The sequence below is a fragment of the Microcebus murinus genome, chromosome 13 (genome assembly GCF_040939455.1).
Source record: "Microcebus murinus isolate Inina chromosome 13, M.murinus_Inina_mat1.0, whole genome shotgun sequence".
Classification (NCBI taxonomy): Eukaryota; Metazoa; Chordata; class Mammalia; order Primates; family Cheirogaleidae; genus Microcebus; species Microcebus murinus.
In genome coordinates, this window is record NC_134116.1 from 73536798 (window position 1) to 73556443 (window position 19646).

The 19646-nt window shown below is 40.5% G+C and overlaps 1 protein-coding gene across 2 annotated transcripts in view; it reads right to left on the reverse strand.

Annotated features, from left to right (window-relative positions):
• The window catches only part of B3GLCT (beta 3-glucosyltransferase), a 95230-nt gene that overhangs the window by 48710 nt on the left and 26874 nt on the right, over positions 1-19646 (reverse strand). For both annotated transcript variants that reach the window (XM_020290449.2, XM_020290450.2), the window contains exons 5-6: positions 5110-5186; positions 4157-4268 (exon numbers count right to left, since the gene is read on the reverse strand). In XM_020290449.2, coding sequence (XP_020146038.2) covers positions 4157-4268; positions 5110-5186 — 189 coding nt within the window. The remainder of the gene's footprint in view (positions 1-4156; positions 4269-5109; positions 5187-19646) is intronic.

The following is a 19646-nucleotide window of genomic DNA, read 5'->3' on the forward strand; positions in this document are numbered from 1 at the left end:
GGGATATTAATGTTAAGCAGGAAGTTCACTACAGGAGTAGGGAGCACATGGCTCACTCCCTCAGTTCCTCCACACTCTGCTCACATGTGATCTAATGCAGGGAGGTGCTCCCTGAACACCCTATATAGACTAGTAAGCCCACCCTGATCCACCCCTCACCCACTTAATTCGCCTATTTCTCTCTATAGCACTTATTACCATTTGACACATTATATATTCATTTGCATTTTTGCTTATTGATCATCTCCCCTGAAACAAGAATATCACCTATTTGTGGGCAAGAATGCTGTCCATTTTGTTAACTACTGTATTCGCAGCATGCCTTAACATGTAACCAGTGCTCAATAACTTTTTGTTAAGTGAATGGAGCAAGCCCAGGAGAGACTTAAGGGTAACTCCTCCCCGTTGAAGAAACTAAAGCACATAATTTAAATCAGGTACCCTAAGTTCTAAAAGTTTAGTATATTTTCTCTCTTATCCAACCGGTGCCACCTCACTATCTATTATGTCTCAGAATATGCAAGCAAGACGGGTACAGTATTTGAGTACTCTTAAGTATTTCTTAAGAGTTTTATTCTGCTTGTGGTTGTATCCCAAATACCTCCCAGAGTTCTAGTTTTGGTCAATTCAGCAACAGGTCATAACTGAACATGTGTGACAGCTATTAATGTTTAAATCTGACATTAAAACTGTACATTTAGATTCACAGATCCATATGATGACTTTCTTCTTGATACTTTGTCTATGGATATATTACATCATTATTCGATGAGAAGAATTTTCAGTAACAACCAAAGTAAATGACCTCAGCTTGAAAGAGAAAACTCGACATTTAAAAAAGTTAATAATATAGCTGTTTATCAAACTACTAAACCTTAACCAATATGAAAATCACATTTAATATGCTGTGCCAACATAGCTTGTATAAAGGAAATGAACACCTCAGTATATTTTGGAAACTTCTTACCCATCTTTCACTATTAAAACCACCTATTCTAAACATAATTTTATATAAAACATACTGCTATGTTTTATCTCCTAATTGCAACATTCAGCTATTATGCAGTATATATGATTGTTTTTCAATATTTTAGTGGAGGTTATAAGGGAGAAATTAATATAGAATTTATATTAATTAAAAGTCACTCCTCCAGTCTTTCTTAGTGACTTTCTTAATGACTTCATGAAAAGGACAATTATAATCAAGATAAATTTAAAAGAATAACTCAGACAACTTTCTACTAGTATCTTAGAATTACTCTTTCCCAGTACGTGCATTTAACCTCTATTAATAGTAAATCAAAAAGTCAACACACCTCATCAAATACACGCATATTAAAAACATACTGCCAGGTACGTGGCTCACCCCTACAATCCTAGCACTCTGGGAGGCCAAGGCAAGAGAATCACTTGAGCCCAGGCATTTCAAGACCAGCCTGGGCAATATTAAGACCCTGTCTCTACAAAAACTAGAAAAATTAGCCAGGCGTGGCGGTGCATGCCTGTAGTCCCAACTACTAGGGAGGCTGAGCTAGGAGGATCACTTGAGCCCAGAAGTTCGAGGCTGCAGTGAGCTATGATCACAACCACTACACTCTAGCCCAGGCAACAGAGTGAGACCCTGTCTAAAAACAGAACCAAAAAAAGCATATTGTAGGAAAAGAGAAAAGACTTCAAACAAGATACAAAAATCTATAGAAATCACCTATGACAGCAATTTAGCAAAGATTAATTATTTTAATAAAGATTATTTAATAAATATTTTAAATATTTACATTTAAAATACTATATAACTATAAATTTACATTAGTAAGAATGACTAAAAGATATTGGAAGAAAATAATCAGAATCAAACAAAATACTTGATACTCTTAACATATTACATAATTATTATTTTGCTTAGCTTATTTGTATAAATATCAAAGTCAGTTTTGCTTTATACTTTTTTCCTAAGATTTCAAATAGTAGGGGGAAAATCATACTGGTTTGAGCTAACTTCAACATTATGTAATCGTTATTATTCTTTAATGCTAGTTTCAAAAGAAATAAAGCATCCTATATTTTTTTTCCACATGGCAGAGCTCAGAAAAGAGGGGGAAATGTCTCCTTTTACCTCTGTTTTGTACTTGCTTTTCATGAACTTGCTTTGAACTTTTAAATTTATCATCCCAATTTCATTAAAAAGCACTGTGAGTCACCATCTTCTGTACAGAATTAGAGCTATGGATAACAGAAAAATAATCTCCAGGTGAAATGAACACTAGGAGGAGGTTAAAACTCCTACATCCTAAAAAAGATTTGGGAGTTTTTCTCAAGTCAAAAGGAAACATAAAAACTTAACAAATGGTTTACATAAAACATGGCAAAAAGCAGAGACGCTGGTCAGCATCATCTGACCAGACTAGATGAGACAGGTTCATAATTCTTCTCTTCTTTGAAGGAGCTATTTTTTTTAATCTAATGACCTTCTCCTTCAATTATATCTGTAGCTTCCCAGAATCAAAAGCATGAAGAGAAACCATAATAGATTCTTCCAGTATGTAAAGGTCATCAAAAGCAGTGGTTTGATAATGGTATAGTCAGAGACTTTCCTGTGTTTGAGAAATCAATCTAATGATCATTGTTGCCCAACTTTCTCCATCTACATCAGTAACCACGCAGGTGCCCAGAAGGTTGCCTTTCATCTCCCGTGTGCTCATTAAACCTGCTTTGTTTTGGGATTGGGCATCAGGATATGGTGGGTCAAGTTTCCAATGGGTACCAGAAGGGTCCAACTCTGCTTATCCCAAGTTTAAAGAACTCCATAAAGTGATGAGATTGTAACCTAGCCTTTCAGAGAAATGAATGAGCCTGATTTACTCTTTTTTTTTTTTTTTTTTTGAGACAGAGTCTCACTTTGTTGCCCAGGCTAGAGTGAGTGCCGTGGCGTCAGCCTAGCTCACAGCAACCTCAAACTCCTGGGCTTAAGCAATCCTGGTGCCTCAGCCTCCCGAGTAGCTGGGACTACAGGCACGTGCCACCATGCCCGGCTAATTTATATATATATATATATATATATATTAGTTGGCCAATTAATTTCTTTCTATTTTTTATAGTAGAGACGGAGTCTCGCTCAGGCTGGTTTTGAACTCCTGACCTTGAGCAATCCGCCCGCCTCAGCCTCCCAGAGTGCTAGGATTACAAGCGTGAGCCACCATGCCCGGCCTAGCCTGATTTACTCTTAACACGTCTCCAAGGCAGCTAGCTCTCTCAACCTACCGAGCCTTTGAATATAGCCCAGCAATACTCACTGACCACCGACTAAGTGCTAAGCACTCTGCTCAGGGCTAGGGATTTTGAGGTAAACAAGATGCAACTGCTATATCAAATCTGCACCCATTATATTAATATGATTTATTTTCAAATAAGATTTGAAAATACAAAAGCAGTAGTGAACTTCATTGAGTTACTCTAATGCAAGATTCGTCCCTTCTCACCTCCATTCCTTCTCAAATAGTGTTCCCTCTGCCTGGGAGACCCTCCTTCTCTCCAATTAAGGCCCACTCACCTGACAGCACTCAGATTAGATGTCACTTCCTGCCCTGACCCTCCCAGATTAGGTTCAATGCCCTGCTGCATGTGTCTGACAGTACCCTGTTCTCCCTTCCTGTAGATGTCTCGCTTTTAACTGTCAGTGTTTTTCTCAGACGGTCTGTCCCCGCCTGCTATTCTGTCCCGCCCACGTGGTCAGGGTCCTTGTCTGTTTTGCTCTAGCCTCTGCCATCCACAGTCCTCAATGTGCGATTGGTATTCAAAATATATTCCTACCTAAAATAAAATGTGGTCACTGTCTGATGAAGAGAAATAACCAATTTAACTTTATTTCTAAGGTAAGCTGCTTCTGAATTCTAGCTTATCATTTTTAACTCTCTGAAATTACTAACCCGCATAAACATTCTTTTCCCTTAAAATGGCTCATTATAAATTACATCCCTCTGTAAGCTACAAACCTCAAAGAGAATCACTTAACACAGCTTCCAGATATTCAATAATCCTTCGTCCTTTTTAATTTTAAATTAAGTGCTTTTTATTAGATTTGAAAACCTTTTAATCAAAATTAAACCTTCTTTGAAGCATTGTCCCAAAAGATAAGTACTGGCACTGAGGTTATATTCACCTTTGAGGGGTCGTATCTGCTGAATGTTTCTAAGAGTTTTGGAATCCGTATTCTTGTCTCTTCTTCAAAGAAGAAAATCCATGATGAATTTCTGCTGTATGTTACAGAAAAGCTGATAAGAAGAAAGAGGTTATAGTCACCACTTCTGTAAAATGAGTTTACAGTAAGGTTTAAAACTGGTAAGTAGGAAACAGAGGAGGGCATACAGAATGGCAAGATACCTAGTTTTTTCCCTCTATATTTTTCCTCCATGTATAGTTAGTTTCAGCTTATAGGAGAGTCCAATAGTAATGGTTTATAAAACATTTAGGGTTCTTAAGTTTAGGTTCTCTCCATAACACCAACAATTCAGAAGAAATTTCAAATATCAATTTTCAAATATCAACTTGAAATATTTTATCTTTTAAGAAAAAAGCATATTTAAAAATGATAGCTATCCATGATTAAGAATCAATCATCAAGGGCCAGGCGTGGTGGCTCACACCTGTAATCTTAGCACTCTGGGAGGCCGTGGCGGGAGTATTGCTTAAGATCAGGAGTTCAAGATGAGCCTGAGCAAGAGCGAGACCCTGTCTCTACTATAAAATAGAAAGAAATAAGCCAAACAACTAAAAATAGAAAAAATTAGCCGGGCATGGTGGCATGTGCCTATAGTCCCAGCTACTCGGGAGGCTGAGGCAGGAGGATCGCTTGAGCCCAGGAGTTCGAGGTTGCTGTGAGCTAGGCTGACGCCATGGCACTCTAGCCCGGGCAACAGACTGAGACTCTGTCTCAAAAAAAAAAAAAGAAGCAATCGTCAAGAAATTTGGCTCATGTAGTAATCATAAAAAGTAAAATTCACGTTTACTTCACTTACTGACTGAGGAAAAACACACCCTCTTTCTAAGAAAACTAGGGAGAGTGAGGGTGTTGGGCAGACGCGCCCGTGAGTTACACATCTGAGCTGAACGTACTGCGGCAGCAGCGGAAGCACAGTCCAGGCACCTTCCTGCTCGGCCAGCTGATGGAGGAGGAGGACGCTGGGGAGCTCCTGAAAAAACAACCATCAAAGAATCTAAGTAAGAACTGACCACTCAAAAAAATAAATAAATAGCTTGATTTAAAATGCAGCTATATTATTATTAGTATATAGTGATTAAATATATTAATTATACAATTAATATGCATTCATTAGTAACTATTAATGAATAGATATTAACTGAATAAAATGCAGCTACTTCTAGAGGCCTTACGCAGAATCTTCACGCCACTCTCTTTGCTCTCATTCTCTCCAGGACCTACTGGCAGGGAAGCATTTCAGCTGGATCCGCACGACCTCTCCACCACCCAGGCACCCTGCAGGGCTCCAGGCCCACAGGGAGGGTCTCCCCGACACTCGGAGCTAACCCGAGTCTGCAGACTTGGGAAGGTGACTGGAAGGGAAGTGCCTGGGGAAGTGGTCAGGGATAACTGAGAGGTGCAAAAATAGTTTTATTTTATACACAAAACGCTTTGGCTAAACAAGAGGATAGGATATTCCATCTACCACACATGAAAAAAAAATTTAAAGTGCTCTAAAGACATTAAAACAACATGGCAATAAAATGTTTTGGTCTAGGCCGGTCTAGGCTCACGCCTGTAATCCTAGCACTCTGGGAGGCCAAGGTGGGTGGACTGCTCGAGGTCAGGAGTTCAAAACCAGCCTGAGCAAGAGCAAGACCCCATCTCTACTATAAATAGAAAGAAATTAATTGGCCAACTAATATATATATATATATATATATATATATATATACACACACACACACAAAAATTAGCCGGGCATGGTGGCACATGCCTGTAGTCCCAGCCACTCGGGAGGCTGAGGCAGGAGGATTGCTTGAGCCCAGGAGTTTGAGGTTGCTGTGAGCTAGGCTGACACCATGGCACTCACTCTAGCCTGCGCAACAAAGTGAGACTCTGTCTCAAAAAAAAAAAAAAAAAAGTTTTGGTCTATAATGGAAACGTCATAATGATGAAATCTACAAATTTATAAACATGGAAGAACTAAGATTCAGAAATAAGGCACAACTGTGCCTTACATAAACATGTACACATACACACAGTGAAAGAGAAGTTAGTATTTTTAAGGATACGAGTGTTAGCTTTGAAGTACTATTCGCTATATTTTAAGTTATTACAAAAGTCAAAAGTCAGAAATTTCATATCTGATATGCTTGAACCTCCTCTCCCAACAAACTTTATTATAACCTCTGTTTTATACTAGCTATAAAACTATATTCATAGTACCCATCACAGACAAAAGAATTTAAGAATAAGTGTCTAAATATCTAAAATATTACTATACTGATGTGGATTCCACAGCAGTCTTAAAGTTCATATATATTTATTACTTACAAAGAAAAAACTGGTTTTTAATATAAATCTTTGGAATTGAATACCAAATAAACCTCATTCATTTCTTTTATGTAGTATTTATTTCAACTTCCATGTAGAAACATGAAATGTAAAAACAGTAATCAAAGGTTAAATCAGACAAACAATGTAGCATGTTAGAAAGAAAGAAAATCTTAAGAGTGAATTAGCAGTTACCCAATATAAATAATTCAGGGCCTTCCTACTGTTGCTTCTGAATTATGCAGTAATTTCCATTGTCTTTTAAAAATTGCAACATATATATTCATGAAGGATTACATAAGAGCAAAAAATCATGTATAAGGAAACTGATGACGTACTATTTGCATAAAACTTTGGAATAATTATGGCAGAATGCTAATGTGAACTAGACAAGAAAAGAAATATAGCAAATACTTTAAAAAGCTTTACATAAAAATAACTAGCTGATGAGTTACTACGTAGCAATTAAAATTATAATCAAAACTTTATAACAATGGAGACATCTTTAAGTTTAATGAGAAAAAAAAACAGAAATGATGCCAATAGTAAAACAAAATCATATATGAACAGAGACTAAGAGAACCAGAAAATGAAAACATCTGTGTCAAGATGATAGAATAATGAGGTATTAACATATGCTTTCAAAGTCCTTTAATGTGATATAAACACAGTTAAGTTTTTAAAAATTGAGGGAAAATAAATGCAATTCAAAAATTTACTTCCAAACAAGTATTGTACTTCCTAGTTATGGGATATATATATATAAAATATATAATATATATAATATATAATATCAGCGGGTATTAACCAAGAAAAGGCTTCCTTTCATGCCTGGACGGTAACCCCAGCAGAAACGCTGCAAGGGTGCCTTCCTGGTACAGATTAGAAGACAGGCTTATGAATAACTTCTGCCACAACAATAAAAACGCAGCAGGCAAAGGTTTAGTTGGTAGAAAGAGGAAATCAAATCCCAGATTGAAATAAACTCTATGGAATATCAATGGATTAAAGTCATTCCTAGCTCCATTACTTTTTGTGTATTAAACCATATACTGGATTTCCTATTTGCCTCAGTTTGTGAACACACTGATACCAATCAAATTTTCTGTATCCCTATATCGCCAAACAGAAACATTTAAAAAACTAGCATGCCTGTTAATAACACTCTCCAAAGGTATGGAGTGCTTAAAAATACAAAGTATTTTGTATACCTTGATACTCAGAAACCTGGTCTTGATTCACTCTTGATTAAGCCATGGTCATCTTAATTATAAATAAATTTTAATCTACAAATCCCCAAAAAGGCCCAAGAGCTTTCATTCTTGTCATACACACACACACACACACACACACGCACGCACGCACGCACGCACGCACGCACACAAACTCAAATGTATTGGTACCTCAAAGATGAATAATCAAAAAGGTCACAATAAAATTTTCTATCAAATGATCTTATCTCAGTTTGTACTATTTGGAATTATAATAACTTATGTTCCATCTAGCACCACAAGATTTAGACTTCCTTAAACATGCCGTGTCACCAACCTATAGCAGTTTTAGATGCAAAGCAAGTTTTTTTTTTTTTTTTAGTTAAGTAATTATATGGATAATTAAGAGCTTTCAAATGAAAACCCAAGGGGAAAGTAAGAAAACGTCACATCAAGGTTACCAGGAGCTGTCTGGGACAAAGGCATAGTAAAGGCACGTGTGCACGCGGCCATGCATGTCTGCCGTCAGTCTAGTGAAGCCTGATCATGCTGCTATTCTAAACCTAAAAGGTAATTCACAATTCTCTCCATAATGAGACAATGCCATAACAGAGGCAAGCATAAAGGAGCTAAAAATACAAATGATCAAATGTGAGTAAATGACAGAAAAGGGAAAGAAAATGAAAAGGTTGATTGCAGCGATTTAAAATTCTCTGTCAACCTACTTGTCTCTTTGAATCAAAGTCTACCTTTACTTCTGTCATCAGTGTCTGTCAGTACCACAATCACCTGGAAGTCAGAAAGTCTAACGGACTTTCACTCCGTGTTTCTTTTGAACGGATTTGTCATCAAGGCATATATTCATATTTAAAGTAGCTAAAAATTATTGAGAGTCAAGAAATTTAAAGCCAACATTCTAACTCATTAGTTGGTTTTTACGCATGCTCATCACCCTCATTTAGGACAGGGCTTTGATGCCCGTGTCACAGCTGAGCAGTCCCAAAGCACTGTGGGACTGGAGAAAGCCCATCGTTCTTGACATGGAGGAAAAGCCATTAAAGAATTGTATTTAGAGATATGAACAGTATGAATGAAAAAGCTAACATCTGAATACGGATTAAAGGAGATGTATATTTAAAATATCATAAATAATTTCATTGTTCCCCAGATTTGGTTTTGAACCACTTTAGTCTTTCTGCCCCTGCCTGGGAAGAATTCAACAATTTGAGTCCAACCTGCTGGTAAACAGATGTTTTCCAGCATTTGTAATTTGTACTCACCTTAATTTAACCTATAAGCCTAGGTGTACACAGGTTTATGGTCTAATTTTAGTCTTATTATTCAGACCAAGTGCTAAATTAGAAAGCAAAAGCCAATACATTTGTTCAGTATTAGGTAAAGGTTCTAAAAGACTGAATTCTGTTTTAAGACTGACTTCAGTTCAACTGTATTTCCAAATTCCAATTACCATATCCTTCTTGGGATATGCACTGAACTGAGCTTTTGAACCAACAAATAAATTGTGATGAAAATTAACATCTGTTTATTATTATAATTTCTTCCATAAGAGGTAGGTATGTCTTATGAGGATAACAGAGATGTGTAATGTGCTGTTTGGAACATATATCAGACAGATTTAGTAGCCTTTAGAAATCTAGTATTCATTTATGGACCCCAGTAGATTATAGGTGATGTTATAATGACATACCTTCCAGGAATCTGAGTCCATATTAAAAAAAAAGGAAAAAAAAGATTTTTCCAGATATGTGTATTAATCACTAACTGTCCTTTCCTAACAGGAAAAAAATATTACCTTGTTATCTATACATTTTTATTTTTATAAACTATTTACTTTGAAATGCATTACTAAGTACATTTTTATGGCTCTTATAAATCTATTTTAATCATTCATTCACTCACAAAAGGCAGTAAGCCTTAGTATCTAAGGACCTGATTTCTGGAACGAACATACTTGCATCCAAATCCTGGCTCTATTTCTTCTGAGCCACGTGGCCTGGAGCAAGCTCCTTATCCTGGCTATGGCCTTGTTACTTTGTTCTCTCTTGTGGAGATGACGATAGCCAAGGGGATCAAGTAAGACACCCCATGCCAAGCACTTGGCACATGGTAAGCATGTGATGACTATTAACATTATTACCGATTGTATGATATTACTTGAGCAACTACTATGTGCTAGGCACTGATCTGGGAACACGGCAAAGAGCTGTGAAAAGACAGGCAGTGTCCCTGCCTCTTGGATCACATGTTCTAATGAGGGAGACAGGCAATAAGTGAATAATTCTACAATGTAATGTCAGGGATAAATGCTACAGAGACATAAAGCCAGGTAACATGGTATGGCGAACAGGACGCGGTCTCCTAACCCACACTGTTTAAATTGCCCAGAGATGGGCTCGAGGGCTGATGGTAAGGTGAGCCTGAGAATGGCCTGGTGGAAGGTGAGCACACATTTCTGTCCCCTCTGGCAGGAAACTCTAGTAGCCGATTTTACCTGGTCCTCGGAGTTTTTATAAAGTCATGGGTGATCCCGGCCCCACCTGTGTGTCAGGAAGCAGCAAGGCAGACAGAACAGGCTTCGGAGCCCGTCAGAAATGAGATATGGGCCTGGTCCCACTATTTATTGGTGATGTGAGTATGTAAGCCTCCCTAAGCCTCAGTTTCCTCTCTGCAAAACAGGAGGAATAACAGTAATTAATTCAGAGAGTTGAATGAGCTGGTGCTTGCAAACTGCGCAGCACAACGTATCAAAATGAGCACTAAGTGAAATGATGCCGGGGACGGGCACTGGACAAAAGCCAGCTATGATTACTACTGCACTTGCCAACTCTGTCTCTGCTCCCAACACCGGCACTGAAAACCAGCATCTCAAACTCCCCCTCTCCAAACATGAACTCGTCGTCTTGGCTCACAGAGTAGCTCATCCTCCTCCTCTTCATCCAGTCACCGAAACCCAGTGAGACCCTCAACCTACGGCCTCCCTCAGGGGTGGTCCTCACAGCTGCCCAGACAGGAGTCTAGCAATCTCCTATTAATACTGTTTCTTCAAGGCTTAGTTCAGATGCCGAACAAAGCCTTTGCTGGCATTTCCAAGCAGAGTCAGGGCTTTCCCTGCCTCTGTTCTCCTAAGACCACGTTAGTGCAGATTCATGCAGCAATCCCACCATGGGGCCACCCTGCTCCCAAATGGAATGAACCTCCTGGAGGGCAGACACCATCCCAGCACCAGGCACCATGCACAGCACAGTCAACAGTGACCCACGCCCTGCTGAGGCCACCCCTGCTGCATATCACACACCCTGTCTGCCTCAGTGGACAGAGCCCCAGCTCCCTCCAGACACATGGGGTCATCTTCTCCAGGCCAGGGAAGGGGGAAGGGGTCCAAATGCTGGCCAGCCCAAAAGAGACAAATGCTCACGGCTGGGCCTTCCAGAGAGTGTGAAGATTTCATTACTACTGAGCAACCCAGGCCCTGAGCCTCAGTGTTCTATTTCCTGTGGTGCATGGAATATACTATATAAAGATACATGTATAAAAGATGTTTCTAAGAATGCCAGCTGTATGTGTGAAAAAGGACAGTGTTATTTCAGTGAAAGAATGTGTAAAAAAAAAATTCTGTTTTTTTTCCTGGGGCATCTTGCCCAGCCCCTTGCACAAAGTAATATTCAATAGATACTTATTAAATGCATGAATGAATAAATTCTTATTCGACAATGTAATAAAGTCTCCAGTTTAATAAATAATTTGATTACTTAATGCCTATTTATTTCTACCAAAAAAATGACCTTTTAGTAAGTAATTAAGCATGTAACTATGTACACTCACCTCAAAAGTTGGCACCAAAAAGCCAAGGCAACAAATAACACTCTCAAAGGTAACCTTTTAATGAAGCACTTCATACCATCTCCCTGCCAATAAAAAAATTTCTAAAAGGAGAAAATGCCAGGCTTTACTAGCTTTCCTAGCTTATCAAATGGAAATGATCTGTTTTTGTTTTTCTTTTTTAAACTAATAAGCCAAGAGGCCTCTTCTCAAGAAAATAGTATTTCCAAAACTTTCTGTGAACAAGAAAAGCAAATAATTTATAAGGCTGAGATTCTGACAGGTTTCCAATAAAGTTTATAGTCTTACCATAAAAGAAGGCAACTAAATTAGAATTGTCTGCCCTCTTCAAAAGCTATACAGTTAGGAGTGAGAGAGTGGAAAAGTTTCTAGGCAGCCAGGTCAGATCCATTTGACCTAAAGTAGAAAATGTAGTCTGACCCCTGCACCTCCCTCAAAAATAAGACCCTTTTAAGCATCTCTCACTTCTGGATTTTTTTTTTCTATATTTGCAGGTTGCCTTACAAACTGGAACCATAATTTATCCATGGTTCTGCCCATTTCTCAGCCCCTGCCTTCAATCCAAGTTCTATCCTCCCCTCTCCCCAAATACTCCCACAGTGGCTCACTTCCCCGTTAGGCACACATAGTGATTCCCTTGCCTTGTACTAAGGTTGAAGTCCACACTTCAGCATCTTCAAATGGTGCCTGAATCCTTGTTTTACTAGACCCTGCTAAAAACAATACAATTATGTTTTATCTTCTCTCCTTTATTGCTTCCAATTTAACCTTACTGTGAAATTCTCTTGGAGGACAACAAGGGTTTCTATAATTTCAGGCAGGTGTTAATAATACACATCTGAAGCTACAGTAAAGATTATCTTAGCCTAGGACCCCAGGTTCCAGTAGGAAAGGGGAAAAAAAGACTCCCAGATGCCAGCCTTTCCATCACAACATAAATTCAAGACTCCAATAGAGTCATCCCGAGAGACTGAGCTATTTGTGCTCCTGTTTGATGTAACAAAATATAAGAATTTTCACCTAAGCATCTACTCAAGAAGGAATTTTAAGTTAAAAAAATAAAGTCAAATCATAACTGACACAGATGCTGTGTACATCACAGGCATTTAAAATGAAATAAACTCAAGTGCCTGACTTATTAGCAAATCAAGGCACAAACTCTCCCTGTGGGTTTCTGTTAGTCTCACTGCCACTTGCTTTTTGTTTGTGCACCTCCTTAAACACTCCATCTTTATAACTTCATGTTACCCTTCTATCTGCAATGCAAGCAGGAAGCAAACTCAGGAAAAAAATAGCTTTTCTTCAGAGTCTGTATTCTTTCACCTACAGGTTTGCATTTAGGAACTCCATATTCATCAACCACATCCCCCATCTCACCAACCTTCCTTCCCATCCATTCCAACCTAAAAAGATCATCATTCCACTCCCAACACATACATCCCTCATCCCACGAACTGCCTCTCCAGGCGTCTTCAAACTATGGCCCACGGGCCACAGGCAGGTATTTTTTTGCCCGTTTGTTTTACTTCAAAATAAGGTATGTGCAGTGTGCATAGGAATTTGTTCATAGTTTTTTTGAAACTATAGCCAGCCCTCCAATGGTCTGATGGACAGTGAACTTGTCCCCCTGTTTAAAAAGTTTGAGGACCCCTGCTCTACACATTACAGTTCCCACTTGGCATTCCTTGAAATTCATGTCAAGTTCCAGAACTATGTATGTTGTGTGTCCTCCAACTAATCTTCCCCATCTTTCCTACCTGATGTCACAAGTCTTCCCTTGTCCTCCTCTCAAGCTTCACATGCACAAATAGCACTATGCAACTCATAATTTTTACACATTGCTGTACTTCTTACACAGCTTCAAATGTGTGCTGTCATTTCCAAGGACTGCATGTATTGTCCATGGATGTCCTTTTATGTTCAAAAGTTACTAATAGATGACTAATCAAAACTATAGGTGCTTGATTAGTATTTGTTGAATAAATATATATATATATATATATTTTTTTTTTTTCTTTTTACAAGATGGGGTCTCATTATGCTGCCCAGGCTGGACTTGAATTCCGAGGCTCAAGCGATCCTTCTACCTCAGCCTTCCAAGTAGCTGACACTACAGGAATGTCCCATGATACCTGAACTATTGAGTCAATACTTAAATACACTTTTTCTGTGCTTTAGTGACATAATCATTTATATTATGAAATAGTTGCCACCTACCTTAGAAGTAACACAAAGAACTACAATACCCTTTTTACATTTCTTTCTAACCCCTTGCCCCACAGCAATCTAGAACGGAACTATGCACACAGAACAGCACTGACAGTCTGCTAACTTAGAGATTAGAAGAAACGTGTAATAAACGTTTATAAACGGCAAGGCCATTATAAACTGCATTGTAAGCTTCAAAACTAGAGATGGGAATGACAACTTACAATGAATGACCCAAACTATTCCAGAAAACAAGGGAAACGGTTTCACCACCCCAGTAACAACTCTAATTATACTAGTAAATTTCCGATAGAAAGTTAGTTTGGGCTTTTTCTTGTTTCTATATTCACATTTTAATGATGAAAAATGTTTGTGTTTTTAATAAGACTGCATTTTAGCACCTTGAGGCAAAACCGGCATAGGCATTGACTTGCAAAGCAAAGAGAATAGCTAGAAGCAGATGCATAATCACAGAAACCATTAAATTTTTGCACCTTAATTTTTTGGCAGACTTTAGTGCCAAGTGCAACCTGACAGGAGTAATGAATAGACAGCAGTTCTAGACATCTGGTATTGTGGGAGGAATAGATATTTTGGGCTATCAGATAAATATTCAGATGAAAAAACCTTACTGCCGATTTCTCCCTCACAAAGCAACCTTTATGAATGCTCACACTGGGCAGATCTATGCAGAAGCCAAAATCACATCTTGATGATCCCACAGTTCAGGTGCCGGGAGACACGGGGGCCCCAGACGTCCCGTCCATCAGAGGGACAGCACACATTCACCACACCATGGCACTGGGCCCTGCCCACAGCGCTGGGGATGCCCCTTAGAGCTGCCCTTTCTCAGCTGCCACGACTGATGAAGCCACAGATTCTTTCTCAAAGGTATGTCAATTTCGTGAACCAGATTCCAATTAACTAGGGAGTTGTAACCGGGGAGCCATCCTGCCTCTTTAAAGAGGCTTTGCCTCCCCATGTTTGTGAATTTCAGCATTTACTTCTCAGAAGGTGATCTTATTTCCCTATTTTCATGTCGTCCCAGGTCAGGGCATCTCATCATTGCCCCCGAGTATTGTCTACAGGCCCTATTTTAGCTGCCAATAATTTTTGAATCCCTAAAGTGCTATTCATTGAATTAAGGTGACTTTCAATCACACATGTGGCATAAAAAAAAAAAAAACTCTATAAAGAGAAAAAAATGATCTAATATCAAGTATAATTACAAACTCTAAAATCTTTCTGGCCATTTCAACTATCAAAAAGACTTGTTAATCCAAACATGAAATTACCTAAGCTGTAAGCACACTCTGGGTCTCGTGAGCAAATGAGATCCAAGTGTTCAAGTTCTGCCGTCACTACTTCAGCACTCCTAGCCGGGTTCCATCCGAGGAAAGAATTTCAGAATAACAACATCAGACTATTTTATAGGTAAAGGGAGATCTCCTTATCACTTTAGTGTAGACTCTATTTACTATCACAGAAACTAAATGCTGGGGGGGGGTTGCTTAATGGTATTACTTAATTATGTCTTAAAATGTAAAACCAATATTGCCACCTAGTGGCAATCTGAATCCCCTACTCAACAGGTTGTCTAAACTGCGAATGTAAATAAAGGACAACGAAAATTAAGATTAAGCATAGTAAAGCTAAACAGAAGCATAAATAAAGTATCAGAAAAGTTAAATAGAGAAATGAAGCTATTTCCTAAGTTTTCAGAGCTGAGAAAAATTCGTCAACGGAAACAGTTTCTAATACTTGTGTGCATCTGGCATTCCCCTTAGATGCCACCAGGTGGGGTGCAAAGAGGGGTGGGGAACAGGCTCCGCATCCCGCTGGGGTCTGAGGGCAGGACAGATACACCAAAGAGCAAATGCGCCACAGGGAGCTTCATGCAAAATGCCAGATAAGCATCCCAGAAAACAGGTGTCTGCAGGTGAGAACGTCTAGCACAGTGCACCGAGCTCACCTGCAACCGCACAGGGATGCCACCGAAAGAAAAAAAATTACCTTCAGCCTTTTAACAAAGGATATTCTGACACGTGCTACAACACAGATGAACCTTATTAAATGAAATAAACCAGTCACAAAAGGACAAACACCGTGTGATTCCGCTTCTATGACACACCTCGAAAAGCCAAATTCTCAGAGGCAGAAAGTAGAAGGGTGGTTGCCAGGGGCTGGGTGGTTGCCAGGGGCTGGGTGTTTAATGGGTGCAAAGTTTTAGTTTGGGAAGATGAAAAAGTTACAGAGATGAACTGCTCAACATGAATCTGCTTAATACTGACGAATTGTACACTCGACATGTAAATTTTATGGGTTTTTACCACAATTGATAATTAAAAGTATTAATAATAACAGCAGCAGCAGCAGCGCCAGCAACAACAAAGCAGCCTGCCTGGGAAGCACCTGAGGTGAACCCATAGGCCACGGTGCCAACCAGCTGGGCAGACTGAGACCCTCTGAGAGCTCTCTGGGGAATACTGCACGACTGACGGCTGTTTGACAGGACCATCCTCAGGATCCCTGCATCCCACGCCACCCCTTCTCCCCGCACCCCTTCGTACCGTCCTTTGGTCAGCTCTGGCTTTGCCCGGCCCCGAACACTGGTCTTTCCCCGGGGCTCCCCCTGGAAGCAGCATCCTCAAGCTTCCAGCCGCTGCTGACTCTCACATCCACCATCCTCTGGGCAAACTTTCTCCTGAGCTTAAAACAAATATCCAGCCCCTGGCCACACGCACCTCTACCTCAGAGGTGGATCTATGACACCTGGAGTCATCTTTACCCTCTAAACCCGCAAACCCTCAGCCTCATGTGGCAGCCTGGCCTCATCTGAGTCCTAGCTGGGAGCCTCCCTGCCTTTTCCTTCGGCCCATGCCAACCTCCCGCCACTCCGGCCCCACAGCGCCCCAACACCCCCTGGCCAGGTCCGCAGCCCTCCCCCCAGCCCTGTGGTGCTCAAACCGCCCTGGGGAAGGACCCGCAGCAATGCCCGCACACCTCACGCTGCTGCTCCTCACCTGGCTGCCTCACCTGCTCTCCTTACCTACGACATCCTTCCCCTCCCCCATCCTCAACCTTAGCTGGTGCCTAATAAGCAGGATCAGCTCTGGGCTCAGCTCTTTCAGAAATCCCTCCTTGGCTCCCCCTGCCCCACCCAGCCGTGGTCCCCCCACGCTTTGTGCTCCCAAGGGCACCCTGCTACCACTGAACTTGCGCCTTGCTTTAAAAATCACCTGCTATGGGCCTGTCTGCTCTCCAGGACAGTGGGTTGAACTTCACAGGTTGATCTTTTTAACCCTAGCATTTTGTCCATGGTAAGTCTCTAAATAGCGAATGAATGAATGAGAGGTTCATAGATAAATTCTCCTATAGACGAGGCGAGTCCTTGGTATGTAAACAAAATCCTGACTTTGGCAGAGATCAATTGGCCCCCCAGTATCCATCCTCCCTTCTTCCTTCTAGTGATGAGAACCCCTTAGTTGTGGCTGGACCTGAGGCCACCCGACCAGACACTGTATCTCCCGGCCTGGGTGTGCCCATGGGATTAAGCTCTGGACGCAGGAACACAAAGGGACATGACACATACAACTTCAAAGCACCTCCTTAAGAGGAAGCTGCTTGGCCTCCACACACTGGAATGCAGAATGCAGGTCAGCTCCAACCACACAGATGAGGACAGGTGACAGGACAGAGGAATCTGGGGCAGAGCTGGTGGCCCAGGCCCACCCTCAGGACTACTTGGGGAGGAGTAACTCTTCCATCTTCCTTAAGTCATTGTCATGTTGTCTGTGTTAACACATGGACTGCCACACTAGAAAAAAAATTCCCTTGGGGCCATGGTGTTTTATTACGAAAATAGAATAAAAACTTCAAAAACAAAACACTCCTTTCTAATTTAATAAAAAATGTGTTATTTTTGGTTGTTTTCTGTGTGTGTGTGTGTATCATATGCAACTTGAAAAATAAGTTCTCACGCCTCCCAAGGTGAAAACACGTGTGAGTTACACATGCTTCAGGAGGCCCCAGGCTCAAAGCCAGCATGAGTTAAATAAAACTCACATGGCAGTTAATATGTTAAAGCACCCAAGTGAATTTTCTGGTTCCTTTCCATATTATCTCTCACCTAATTATGAGATCATATTTTTCCAACACCAATTCATACCCAATTTTGTTTCTACTCTTCTCCCTAAACTCTGTGGTTTCACTAAGAGAAGTAAACAGCTGTTGTATTTAATAGGAGAGGGTCTGGCCATTATCAATTTAAGAATTAACAAAAATAAAATAATTTACTTAAATTTTCATTTTAATTTGTTGCATTTCTTGGAATCAAATCCAATGCCGTCAATTGAATACCTACTATGTTTAAGGTGCTGTGGAGGGACTAAAAGAATAGTCTGCCTTCCAAGAACCTGTGACCTTCATGAACAGAGTGCATGCGTTCATGAGTGTGTGTGTGGCCAAAGGTGCCCGTGCTGTATGCCAGAGAAATAAAAATAAACTTCTATTACAATAAAAAAGAGAGTGACTCTGGGAAAGAAGAAATCATGAATTTCAGGGATTAGTTTAATGGACCTTCACTGAGGACTCAGGCTAAGTACATACAACCCTGTGCTTGGTTCTGAGGAATCAAAAACGAAAAAGACACCATCTTAGTCCCTGCTCTTAAAGTTCGTAGAAGAGACAGAGACAGGTAACAAATAATAATACAAAGTGAGAAGTATACAGTAGACGTCTGCACAAGATATAAAAGGGGAACCAAAGGAGAAGTGGCTTGGCACTGCGGCTCACGAGGGTGCGCAGAAAGGCTCCTGGGGACGCAGGAGCTCAGCAGGAAGGCGGGATCAGCACATGCAAAGCCGCAGAGGCCCAGCAAGGGGACCCCGCAACCACAAGGCATCTGAAGTTACTGGCAAATAAAGCGCAAGGGGTGAGTGGCAGGAGATGAAGCTGCAATCCAGTAACATGAACTTCCCTTAATAATAAACTGGTGCAGCTGCCCTGGCAAAAGGGAACAAGTGTTGGAGGTCCTACTGCTCTGCCGGCTCCTCACCCTCTCAGCTGCCTGCCGTCGCACCCCAACTCCTGAGACGGGCAAGGAGCAATTCCAACACACAGCCTCCATTCCTAAATACAACTGCCACTTCAGCTTAATTGGGAACCTCTCAGCATGCTCCCCCAGAACCTAGAGTCAGTTTCAAGCATACAGGGGTCTTCCAGCTGAGCCTGTCTGGAGAGCCCCAGGGCTTCCCAAAGAAGCAGACACACCCAGCCCATGGCAGCACCCTCCCAACTCTCATTTTTCTTGAAGGGAACAAAACAAGAAGGAACATTTTATAATGTCTATTGTTTCCCACCAAGAAGTACCCAATGCCTTCTCCCCACCGTAAACCAAACTCCGGAACACTGTCCTGCTCCAAGATGCACTGAAAACTACTCTTCCCAGAAGACCAAAGGGTGTAAGTCGGGAAGAGAGACAATGAAGAATACCCATTTGCACACACACACACACACACACACACAAAAATTGGCCAATAAGAAAAGACTGGACAAATAGTAGAGGAAGTATGGAGCTATATTCCATTAACTGTACTTGGTCAGCAAACGATGTCACTATCCACGTTAATGGCAAGGGCTATTAATATGGATTAAATAGGGAAGGTACATAATCTAGAAAACATAAATCTGCCTTTGCAAGACAGAAGATATTTCTAGGAGCAGGGACACATGCAGGAATGTACAGAAAGGTATGCTCTTCATTCATACATGAATAAGTAAAGGCAGATTCATGCCCACATGTGTTCTGATGTCATCACTGATTATGTAATTTG